The sequence below is a fragment of the Sebastes umbrosus genome, chromosome 21 (assembly GCF_015220745.1).
Source record: "Sebastes umbrosus isolate fSebUmb1 chromosome 21, fSebUmb1.pri, whole genome shotgun sequence".
NCBI classification, from domain to species: Eukaryota; Metazoa; Chordata; class Actinopteri; order Perciformes; family Sebastidae; genus Sebastes; species Sebastes umbrosus.
In genome coordinates this window covers 2,276,196-2,288,801 of record NC_051289.1, presented here as the reverse complement: position 1 = coordinate 2,288,801, position 12,606 = coordinate 2,276,196, and the positions used below count along the sequence as shown (strand labels likewise).

The 12,606-nt window shown below is 42.9% G+C and overlaps 1 protein-coding gene across 15 annotated transcripts in view; it reads right to left on the bottom strand.

Annotated features, from left to right (window-relative positions):
* Window positions 1-12,606, bottom strand: part of tnikb (TRAF2 and NCK interacting kinase b) — a 63,716-nt gene that overhangs the window by 48,509 nt on the left and 2,601 nt on the right. For all 15 annotated transcript variants that reach the window (XM_037756311.1, XM_037756319.1, XM_037756312.1 and 12 more), the window contains exon 2: window positions 7,374-7,439. In XM_037756311.1, coding sequence (XP_037612239.1) covers window positions 7,374-7,439 — 66 coding nt within the window. The remainder of the gene's footprint in view (window positions 1-7,373; window positions 7,440-12,606) is intronic.

Here is a 12,606-nt window from a genome sequence, read left to right as displayed (position 1 = left end):
TTTTCCAGCAACCCAAAAATTAAAGATTTCCCTCATAAATTAGTGGTATTTTCTTTTTAATTTATAAGGGACATGTAATGTTTTATACTTCTGGTGAATATAATCCAATAAATCATATTTCCATGTACACCGATCAGCCATAACATTATGACAGCGTGGGCACGCTGACCGGTCTGCGGCTACGCAGCCCCATACACAACAAACTGCGATGCACTGTGGGTGTGTATATGTTATTCACGTCCCGTCAGTGGTCTTAATGTTATGGCTGATTAGTGTATGTATTTTGTATTTACTGTTCCCTTGTAAAAACCTTATTTTGAAAACCGGACGTAGTCCCACGTGTCTACTTCCTCTAACTTCTCCAAGGTGGTCTCTAGCTCTCCTGTCAGCTCCGTTCTCTTTATCCATCCATGGTCAGCTCCATCGGGGCCGTTTCAATGCATTTAACATAAATGTCAGTATATGGGTGCTCTACAGTTGTAGCGTCGGCCCATTTGACCACGGAGATGAAAGCGACGGCCGGCTCGACCGCTCCGTTACCACGATATATGATAACGTTTCCTTTCCGTGACAGAGTTAGCATGCAGCTTTAGCTCAGCTCTGTCTAGCTCTGCTTTTCCTGTCAACGTGTGAAACCCAAAGTGTTTCCATCCTTTACTGGATGTGTAGTGTTTACCACGCTGGATTTAACATGTGAGGGTGCAGGTCGTATCCACAACGACCCTCCAACGCTTTATACTTTTTTTATTTCGGCTCACTGCGGTTTGTTTTGGTTGACGGATACGGAACGGATATGACGTCACATTACTCAGACTACAACAATAAAAGTGGTAACTTCCTTCGACCTCCACATAGACTCAAATGAAGCAGATATATCGATTCTGGCATTAAAAAAATCAATTTCAAAATTGGAAAAAAGAATTCACGATACCTTTTTTTTCCCACCTCTAATAAACAGCTTAGTAGGAATATTGTCTTTTTCAGAATAAGAGCATTATTTTGTGCATGTGAACGTATTCACTGTCAAGGTGATGAGTAGAATCATTGGTGAGTAGCAGCCTTCTGTCAGAGACTGAAGCAAGCTGTAGAATATAGATATTTACTGACTAAGCTGTTTCCAGAGCTCACTGACTGATCGAGATAAAAACCAGGACCAGGTCTGCTCCAGATTTGTGGGGATTCTGGGATTTACTCAGCAAAGTTATCACCCTGATAACTCTTCTTCTTGGACCTGAGGTTAAGTGTGGCTGTGCCTGCAGGACGAACGGCAGCGATGAAGCAATAAAAAGAGGAGGCAGATAAAACGGCAGAGATGAGAGGAAGGAGATAGCGTCTCGGGGAGGCTCTTTGTTTCGCTATCTCTCTCTTTCCTCCGACACTGACGGACCGGACAAACAATCTCCCAAAGGTGACACCGAGCTCCCGGTGAGTGAGAGATTATGGCAGAATCGAGATGGCATGAGGAAGCTGTTTTAAAACCTGAATCCACACACACACACATGCAGGGAGGGGGGAGATAAAGATAGCGACAGAGCGAGAACAGAGGGAGGTGGCAGGTGAGGAGGAGGATGGCAGAATAGGGCTGAATATCCTTTTGAGGCAGCCTGAGGCGTAAAAACACACCTCAGGTCCCGCGTTCAGACAAGCCTCACATTCTTCACCTGAACACAAGCCTCAACACATGAAGACAGAAACAGAAGGCTGAGTTTATATCCCGGTGCTGTAACAATAGAAGTAAACGGAAACCAGTGTCGGTTCTTATTGATATATCATTGTGATGGGGATGCATACTGCACCAATTTAGCTAGAGATGTCAAATTTAGCTAGAAACATTTAACTTTTTTCCCCTCTATATGCTGATTTCTAGCATGCATAAACATTTTAGCTGCATAATTATTAACTCAGCCAGTAAAACATGTCCTGGGCTGCCTAATATACCACATATTGTAATTGGTATTATGATTTTTGGATTTTTTTTTCAGTAAACACAAGAGTTGAATACCAGGAATTTGTGCAAAAATGTGCTCCCTTTTTCCAGGTAAAATACAACAGGATTTCTGTCATGTGTCGGCTTGTGTTGCTGCATGTTGTGTTGTGCTTAAGATACTGTAATTACTGAAACAAAACCTCATTAATGCTTCCACGCAACTCTCTCTCTTCAAGCCAAGTACTTGAGTCCAGTGTTGAAACGTCATTATTACAGAGATACAGCTTCTCTGCTGCAGCTGTTCGGTGCTAAAATGGCACCGAACAGTTCAGCTGTGTTCATGTCACAGAGAAGTTATCGTAATTAGCTGTTTCTGACTTTGTAAATAGCGCTCGTGTCAATATCCAAAGTGTAATTACGACTGGGAAACTCTGATATGTCCCGACTATATGGAGTTCCCTGAAAACCAAACAAACATGGACAGAAAAAGTCTGTTGATCAAGGTAATTAAGACCAAATTTATTTCAAACTCTATGATCATAAAACTGTCTCGAGTTGTCCGAGGACATGAACCCTCCCATCTCTAACTATCTATTGCAGATGTCTTGAACGGGGCATGCATGTGAACGAAGCAGAGTGCAAAATCTGGAAGAAAACTGCAGATGGATCAACAAATTGTTTAATTAGCCTCCATTATCCCCAAACCAGAGAGCAGAGCGTCATTCAACAGCTGGAATATTAAACGGAATTCAGAGTATTTCTATTGCCTCTCAACTAGGGATGCTCATTTTGAAAAATGTTCTTAACTGATAACCGACCCTCGTTAACCGATTATTAACCGTTAACCGACAAGATTTGTGCCTCTCATGCAGCGGTGTACCAGCTTATTGAAGAGGTTGGGACACGGTCTTGAGCTACGGGGTGAGACACATGCGCAGTGTAACTGGAGTGCAGACTAGACGTTACTGCACATGTGATATGACGTGATGATGACGCGTGACATCTCCTCTTTTCACCCTCCTTCATTAAAAAAACATTGAACCCTAGTAAACAAAAGGCTGTGACGTCAGAACATCAGAAATACACTTGACTCAGACCTGTTTTCAAAGAGCGAGTGAATTTGCATGCCGAGCTAAAACCGTCTAAAACGTCTGTATATACGTCACGCGTTTGCATCAGACTCCGGATAAAAGCCTTCCAGCTGCCAGGAATGTGATGGAAAGGAGACATGAATGAGGAAGGAGGCGTCGCTGGAGGGCTTTTAAAACAGATCTGTGCTTCACAAGTCAACAACGCCTTAATGCCTCCAGCGCAGGGATCAGTTTAATGTTCAGTTCTGACAAATGAAAACTAGATGAACGTGTTATCATGTCCAAGTTATCATGTCTGCGTTCTGCCAGCACACACTGGCATGAATCTGATCTTACTAAAACCATCCTAATGTCCAAAAAGAGAAATAAAACGGTGAATGGAACCCAGTGAGTGAATTAAAAACTAACTGTGATTAACAGTGACACCGGTACAGCGGGACAGAATGAGACTTAAAGCTTGCAGGTTGCAGGAGCTTCTCTGAGTTTCAATCAATACAACAAATTGAATAAACTCCACTTTGTAAACGCTGATTCGCTGATTAATCAAATCCAGGAAGAACCTCTCAGCCAGCTGACGCTGCCTCCTCGTCGGTTTAAAGCTTGTATCGGAGTTTTTACACACCTGAAATATGAGGAGGTCCAATAAAACAGTGTGATTAAAAAGTCACAGGTTTGATTCCCCGGAGCTAAAAACATGCTGCTCAGCCTGAAATGATCTCTGGATAACAGCAGCAGCTAAATGCATGGATGGATAACCTAACAGGCCAACTACCACAGAGACACGCAAAACAACCAAAAAGAGACACAAAACTTCTACAAGGAGATGCAAAATGACCAAAAAGAGACGTAAAACAACCAAAGAGATGCCCAATAACATTAAAGAGATACAAAACGACTACAAAGAGATGCAAAACAGCTAAAAAGAGATGCAAAACAACTACATAGGGATGCAACACAACTACATAGAGACACAAAATGTCTACAAAGAGATGCAAAATGACTAAAAAGAGATGCAACACAACTACAAAGACACGCAAAACGACTACAAAGAGATGCAGAATGACCAAAAAGAGATGCAAAACTACCACAGAGACAGGCAAAACAACCAAAACGAGACACAAAATGACCAAAAAGAGACACAAAACTTCTACAAGGAGCTGCAAAATGACCAAAAAGAGACGTAAAACAACCAAAGAGATGCACAATGACAATAAAGAGATGAAATACGACTCCAAAGAGATGCAAAACGACTAATAAGAGACGGAAAACATCTACAAAGAGATGCAAAATGTCTACAAAGAAATGCCAAACAACCAAAACTAAGTCTCTTTCTCTGTGTGGCTCTTGTTCTTCTGTAGGACGGCTGAGGGGCCCTTTAACGTCTGTGCCCAGGGGCCCATCGTCTATAATCCATCCATAACCGCCTGCAGTAAAATGTATTTTAAATGTTTTAACACTCTCCAGGATCTGACAGTCTTCCACCATCATATCTTATATTCCTTTCCTAACGTTCGCTCTCGATCTGTAGCTGTGAAAGATTACTAAACCTGGGAGGCGTCAGCGGCCCCCGAGGGGAGAAAGAAACCGATTCGGAGGCAGCAGGAGAACGTTGAATGATGAATGAAAACGATCCCGCTTCGGGTCAAGAAATGTCACAGTCAGAGCCGAGTACTTGACCTTCACATTCATACATTTCAGAGGAAAATATTGGCTAATACTTTTATATTACGACACCAGCAGCTTCATGTGAAAATTTCCTCAGAAGCAACTGACGTGTCGCTGCAATTTCTGATTAAGTTTCCTGGAAAAAAATGATGTAATTTGGCACTAATTATAGAGAAAATGGAGACATTTGTAGCTGAGTCTTCCACTGAGTGCACGGATGAGTCACCATCCAATGACTCCAGATTATCTATGCATATATTTATAATTATTACAGAGTTTTTTAATCCTTTGCACTGGTATATGTTTGGTGTATTTAGTGTTACCAGTAGATGTTTGACCACATGTCTACAGTACGTTTCTTTCCACTTTAGGTGCATTACATTCCTGTCACTCCTGGTTCAGGTGTGTTTTGTTTTCTCTGCAGGTATTTTAATGACTGCAGAGCACTTTCTCTCTCACAGCTGGTTAATAAGCAAACTAAGATCAAACAGCTTCTCTGCTCTTTGATGAAATACAAAATTAGTCAAATCTATTGACGCTTATTATCGATACACAACTGGAGTGTTTTTATTGATATTTCAGGTATTGATCTGCCCCGCTCCTACAGCGTCTTTTACGAGGCGATATTTCATTCAGTGAGTGTTATTATTTTAGGTCTTAATTTACCCACCATGCTCTTGTGATCGACCAGTTTGTTCTATCAATCATTCCGCCCAAAAGGAGGCGTTGCCTGGTTGAAGCAGCGGATCGATAGCGAACATCCAGCAGACAGAACCAGAACGTGTCGAGGAGCTGCTGCGTGTCTCGTTGTGTAGCAGCAGCAGACATGTGTGAGTGTGTTAATTGCTTTCAAAGTGAGAGAACACACACACACACACACACACACAGCCTCTCTGCTGTGTTACAGTCTGCGTGGGCTTCTTCCGCTGCCCGACAAAGAGGAAGGTCAGTAGTAACTTCAGGTTTGGTCAAAAATGTGTGTGATGATTTCCACGATGTAGAAAACACGGACAGAGTCTGATGATAAAAATGGAATCAGCTGTGAAAAGCGGAATATCGTGGAATTTGCCAAAATGTGGATGCAGTTTATGACAATCAGAGTTTTCTCTGAGCATTTTTATGACAGCAACTAAGCCGACTGAACAGGAAAAAACGATGCCTCTATGTTTTAGTTTCATTTGCGGGCCTCGCTTCTCTGCTGTGTTTCACCGTGAGCGAGCTTAGCTGCCGCTCACACACACGCACGCACACATTCATGTCGAAGAAGTCCTCTCAGACGACTAGCGTAGCTCACACTACACGACTTCAGCCCTGATTTTCCACTCGGCAACAGTTTTCGGAGCTTCCTGACAAAAGCCCCAGATCAGAGGTTCATTAGGCGTTGGCTCGGAGCTCGCTGTTTATGGCGCGCCGTTTTAACATTTAATAGGATATTCATTAGAGATATCTATAACGTCAAAACTCTAATTCAAGATATCCCTAATTCTATATAGGCAAAACTCTAATTTTAGATATCCATAATTACATTTTAACTATTATGATTCAAACTACTTTTGCCATTCATGTGTACGAAGTTTCTCATTACACATATCTACAATTCAGTCGCAGATATCCGCAATTGAATTCTGAATTCCAGTTCAAGATATCTTTAATCCCCCACAACTGAGGATATCCACATTGTCCTTTATAGATATCTAAAATTACATTTTGACTGCATGAGCAACGTCATGCACAACTATTGTGACTATAGTCATATGACGTTTGAGATATCTGTAACTGTTATTTAGGATAGTCAGAAGATCTCTAACTGTCGTTTTGACTAGTCACAATGACGTTATAGATATCTGGAATAAGAATTCTGACTAGTCACAACGTAATTACAACTAGTCAAAATGCAATTGTAGATATCTCTAATATTAATTCCAGATAGTCAAGCTTAGCTATTAAATGTTAAAACGGCTTGCCATAGAGACCTGGGGGAGAGGTCACCTGTTAGTCATCCACAAACCTGAGGAACTCAACACCAACAGCTAACTTTAGAGCACTTTATGTTTTAAAGCTGTATTGAAGCATTTTCATTGATAAAAAAATAATGCAATGTTGTGTATTACATCAAATTCATTGATATTCATAACATTTTCAATATCTTCATATGAATTGTTGACATTTCAACGCGTCCGGCTCACGAAACTTGGACCAAGCTGTCAAACGAGGCGATCTAGCTCTAAAATGAAACGAGATTCAGCCGTAGCATCATCGCCTATTTCTCGCTTAAAATGTTTTCAGAAGTAGATTTTGGTGGATTGTTTAGACAGAATAACAGAAAGTTTACGAGCAGGCCGCCACGTTGTTTCCTGTTTGAAACGGCGAGCAGAAAACCAGCAACCAATCAGGTGCGTTCAACGATAGGGAACGTCACCGCTTAAGAGGCCAGTTGAGTGGAGCAGCGCACACCAGGGGACTGCTGGTGGACATGTCCCGCTGGATTTAACATCATAGACATGCCCCATATTCACAGACTGACCGTACACGTCTTGTTTTTGCATTAAAATACTTTCAGTGGCAAGTTTCTGACTCCTTAAATCCCTCGTTATAGAATAAACAAGATGCTGATGTAGCTTGTTTTTGTACATTGTTCACAGATGAAAGCTTCACACGCTCACGTGGCAGCATAGTATATAAAGCCTTACCTTGTAGACCTGCCCATAGGTGCCATTTCCAACCAGTTCAACCAGCTCAAAGATACCAGCTGGGTCCTGTGAGAGAGAGAGAGAGAGAGAGAGAGAGAGAGGCAGAGGCAGAGAGAGAGAGAGAGAGAGAGAGAGAGAGAGAGGCAGAGGCAGAGAGAGACAGAGAGAGAGAGACAGAGAGAGAGGAGATGGAGAGAGAGAGAGAGAGAGAGAGGAGATGGAGAGGACAAAAACAACAAGGAGACAAAGTCAGTCAGGAGAACATAAACTGGACACAAGATGGATTTAGGAATTTGTGTGTGAGGAATTTGACCTTCACACAGGCTGCATAGCTGTGGTATTAGCCTGTGAAAAGCTGCTCTCTCTCTGTATCACCACACTGTCATTACTCCTTCAATAGGTGACCTATGAGTTTACAGCCGAGCTGCCTCTCGACTCTTACAGAAACCATCCACACTAATGCAGATCTACTGTCTAGCTGCTGGGATGTAATCTCTACGTGCACCGAAACAACCGGGTTAGTGTTGACTTTCTGCAGTAATCTGAATCCTGAAACGTCACGTAAACAAGGAGGAACCCTTTAGAGAAACATGATACGTGTAAACAGGTTTCTAATCAGCTTCTTCTATGTGACCACATGCACAACAAAGACAGGGAAATGACATGAAAGGGAAGATCATCTCACAAAGAGATAAGTCCTCGTATTCAAAACAGTTAGTCCCTACAAGTAGGCTTTCATTAGTAAGCTTATGTATGTGTATGAATTGACTTATTTGCTTTCTTACCGAGAGTTAGATGAGAAGAATGATACCACTCATTACTGTGCTGTAAATATGGAGCTACAACCAAAAAGAAGAGAAGCAAAGAGACACTAGATGGCGTTGCGGTAGCACTGCCGCCATTTTGGACTGAAAAGACCAATGAGCCTGTGGCCGTGGATGTATAAAGAGACGTCTGTAAGTCAGAGGATCATTTCTTTTGAGGTAAATTAACTCACAGTGGTCGGGCACACAGCGATTACATTACGTCTCTACCGCCCCCACCGTCGTTTACAGAAATAAAACCCATTTAGTTCATTTTGGCGTATCAGCGCCGTGTTATCAATAGATAGTCGGACGACGGACGCTACAGACTGACAGTGAATGCATCTTCTCCGTACGGAGTCTCAGCTCAGAGCAGCAGGAGTCAGATTTCACACACGGGACGAGAGAGAGTCGACAGACCGAGAGATGGCGAAGGATTTGGTGTCGAAGCGAAAAGCGGAAAAACACGCCTATTTGGCAATATTTCAGATTTAAACCCAACGCTATAAGAGATCCATAACGTTAATGAGGCAATCGCCGCGAGGAGGACGGAGCAGTCACAGCGGCGACAGGTAGAAACATGCAGCCTCGCAGCAAAAGCTGGACCGGAGAGGCCAGACACACCGCCACCCGATGGTAAAAACGACAAGTAACGTCGGCACATCTTCCCATCTAATGCTGTGGATTAAGAGCTTTATCAACCATATTGTTGGAACAGTTGAAGAGGCCGGTGTAAAGACAAACCTAGACGGTTTTGATGAGTTTTATTTTGTTTCTGTCGGGTTTGAATGACGATATGCTCCGTTGCTGGAACAGCTGATCTACCTGCTGAAACTACTAGGGGAGCGGCACCGCTTGCTTGCAGACACAACGTCAGGGTGTGCTCGCGGCGGTGCGGGGAGTCTGCCCGGGGAGGGTGGTCCGGTGCCAACGGGCATGGCACGCCATTCGGAACCTTAAACCATGAGTGCCTCCGGGTACCCAACTCTCTTTGAGCGTCACACACACACCCCTGCGCTGACAGAAAAGAGCCGAACTGAACGTGCCACACGCGTTTTACCGGTAGTAACGCTACTACCAGGCAGCGTCTGCAACAGTTAATACAAGGGAAATATAGATGTTTTAAGATGGGACGAATAGTCGCATAAACTATTTGATTTTTTATAATTAACGAATATTCGAAAAATCAAAAATCATAACTCATCCCTAGCTGTCACAAGTTTATTAACCGGTGGGAAATGTTCCTCACCGTGACATCCCTAATCAGACCCTGTGCGTGGAAGACAGCTACGTTAGCTCGCTGCGAGACGAGAGATGTAGTTCACTGAGCGGTTTCACACAAAACTAAATGATACTTCAACAAACTGAGACTTTCTTGACTTGAAAAATCATGTTTTAAATTGACAAACATCATCTGTGTGATTCATGGCACAGTTCAAACTAACATTATTTGTCTCTCTCCGTTGACTACCGTTCATATTTTTTCCAAAATAAGGTCCCATGGTGGTCCAACGGATGGACGGTGTCAATCTTCTCATCCAGTCATGCTCAAGTGTTGGAACAATAAGAGACGTTGTGTGTTAAAAGGAGGTCGCTGTGTTTTGATGTGGAGTCGCTGTAGACTGACACACCGACTGATTACTAATGAAGTGTGTTCAGTTTGTGTTTTGGTCTTAAAATCCAACATTAACATCTGCAAACGGAGGAAAATGCAGAGTTTAACCACTGACCGATAACAGAGGAACCCCTGATGAAGGCCAGCAGATAGACTCAAACACAAACACACACACACACACACACACTCTAAAACCAAACACACAGGTAGGTATGCTTAAAGATCTACATCTGTGTTATTGAATTTTAATCAGCCTAAAGATAAGATTATCTCCTGTGTGTGTGTGTGTGTGTGTGTGTGTGTGTGTCTGTTGGGACTACTACAGCGGAGCCTCCTGAAGAGGATTAGCTTAAAAAGCAGCGTTCCTTTCCACTCAAGGTCAAACAGAAGCACATCTAATCCTGAAATACCGCACACACACACACACACACACACACACACCTGTACAACCCTAACCAACGACCACACGCATGAGAAAAACACCAACAAAGAAGAAATAGCAGGAGCTGATCAAACTGAACCAAGGCCCTCCTGCAGGTTGTTAGCAGCTTCAGTACGAGGCTGGCGAGGTTTCACACAGCTGCATGAATACTAGCCTGCAGAGTGTTACTGAAACAGGTTTAACAGGTTTAACACCATCGGAGCACTTTCAGAGCTTTTAATTACAGCAATTAGTAGATATTTAATTTCACTTTTTACTGTGAGAATCTGCAACTGCTTAGAAACCTGGAGCTCATTTAAACTCTGATATATAAACTTGTTTTAAATTCGTCATCATGTCTCGTAACAATGTTTCCTAAAGTTTAAATAGTCATTAGATGATTCTTCAAAACTCTGGATCCCATCCAATGTAGAGCTGCACAATTAATCGAATATTAATCGCTTCACACAATTAAATGAACATAATCGCCTATTGACGTTTGAATATTGACGTTTAAAATGCGCGTTCTGCTCATAAGGTGCCAACTTTGCCCATCAGGATCTAATCTAAATACTCATTCACACACCGATGGCTATGCCTTCGGGAGCAATTTGGGGTTAAGTGTCTTGCTCAAGGACACATCGACATGTGACCCGGAGCAGCCGGGGATCGAACCCACGACCTTCTGATTGGTGGACAACCTGCTCTACCCTCTGAGCACACAGCCACCCCACCTCTACCAATGAGTTAATTGATTAAACTGAGAACATAAAATTGTTTATCTAGCCTCTTAATGTTTCTCATTTTGCTCTCAAAGTGCACCAGATTGATGTTTTTAACTTTAAAATGTAACCTACAAAACGTTCCGGATCCGAGTCGACACCCTACGACGGCCGTGTCGGGCGATAATCAGGCTGATATCACCTACAGATAAATAAATTTGAAAATTCACTAGGGCTGTCCTCGACCGAAGAAATTCTTAATCGACTAACACTCATACGATTTTGTCGACTAATTTATTAGTTGATTTAATCGACAGATCTGTGAAACTGAGTTTCTCCACAAAGAACCACACAAAAGCATCATTTTAAATCTTGTGTTTACCAGAAATGAGCTCATAAGTTTCTTGGAAATAAGTAAAAAATGACTGACTAAGGAAAACCAAAACGACGATTAGTCAACTCATCAACTATGAGGCGACAGACCTAAAACTGAGTCTTCTCCTCAGAAGTTGTTGTTTCATTTAAAGGGAAATGTGTAACAGTCTGGGTCTCTTTGTCATCGTCCTATGTGTCATCCTTGTTAGTTTTACTCACTTAGTTCCTCAGAAGTGACCCAGTTTGAACAGAGCAGGTCAAAAACCAACAAACTAAATGATTAAATAGGAAGTTAAAACATCTCACGCTCTCGCCGTTCTACATCTTTCTATCACATCTGTCGGTAGGAAACGGGATGTGAACATCAGTCTCTGGTGTCAAACTCATCCAAGCCTCCACCCTTCAGAGGTTTCAGGGCTCTTAAACTACGTCACACACGACTTCTGTCAGGTCATCCTACTGGAGGGCCTTTTAGGCTTCTCTGATGTGTTCCGATTAGGGGAAAATAAAATAGGTAATTGTGATTATTTTTGACGGATACTACAATTAAGCGGTCCTAAGTCCTGCCCCCCTTAGTTGCTATTGCTAGGTCGGACAAGCTTTACAAAAAGAGACATACTTCAACATACTTCAGGGCGGTATGAAGCCGAGGTAATAAAACGAAATCGGAAGAAATCACCAAGAAAACTCCCTCAGCTCTGAACTCCAGCGGAGCCTCCGGCAGTGACCAGCAGTCAGAGCTCCGGCGGGATGTGGAGGAAATGTACCCCGCGAATTGCGAAATCTGATCTGAGATCTGCGATGATTTGCGATATTAGGGAAATAAAGATGTTTTCTTAAAGATAGGGTTGAGGATGTTGGAAAGCTGGCATCATCTGAAAGTAGCATGGCTACTGTAAAAACATGGCGCCTCCGTATTTAGATATAAACGAGTCATTCTGAGCATTCTTGCGTGTGGTCGGAGTCTGTGCTCCTCTTCCTGCTTGCCTTCACTCACACACCGCACGCGTTCTCGCTGTCTCGCTCCACCTCTACACGTGCATACATGCATGCGTGCACACTACACACGGCAGAAGACTTCGTAGCTCTGAGAATATCTAGTGAATGTACAGTGGACGTTTGTGCAGAAATAACTGCTGCAGCTCCTCCAGACCAACAGAGGTTTCCCGTGTCTTGAGAAGTGACGGGGCTCCGCAGGGAGAAACGTTATCGTCTCCGACCGGGTGCCGGAGGGAGACACCGGCTGCGGTCGGAGACAATAACGTTTCTCTTCCTGCTTCAGTCAACACTAGGATCA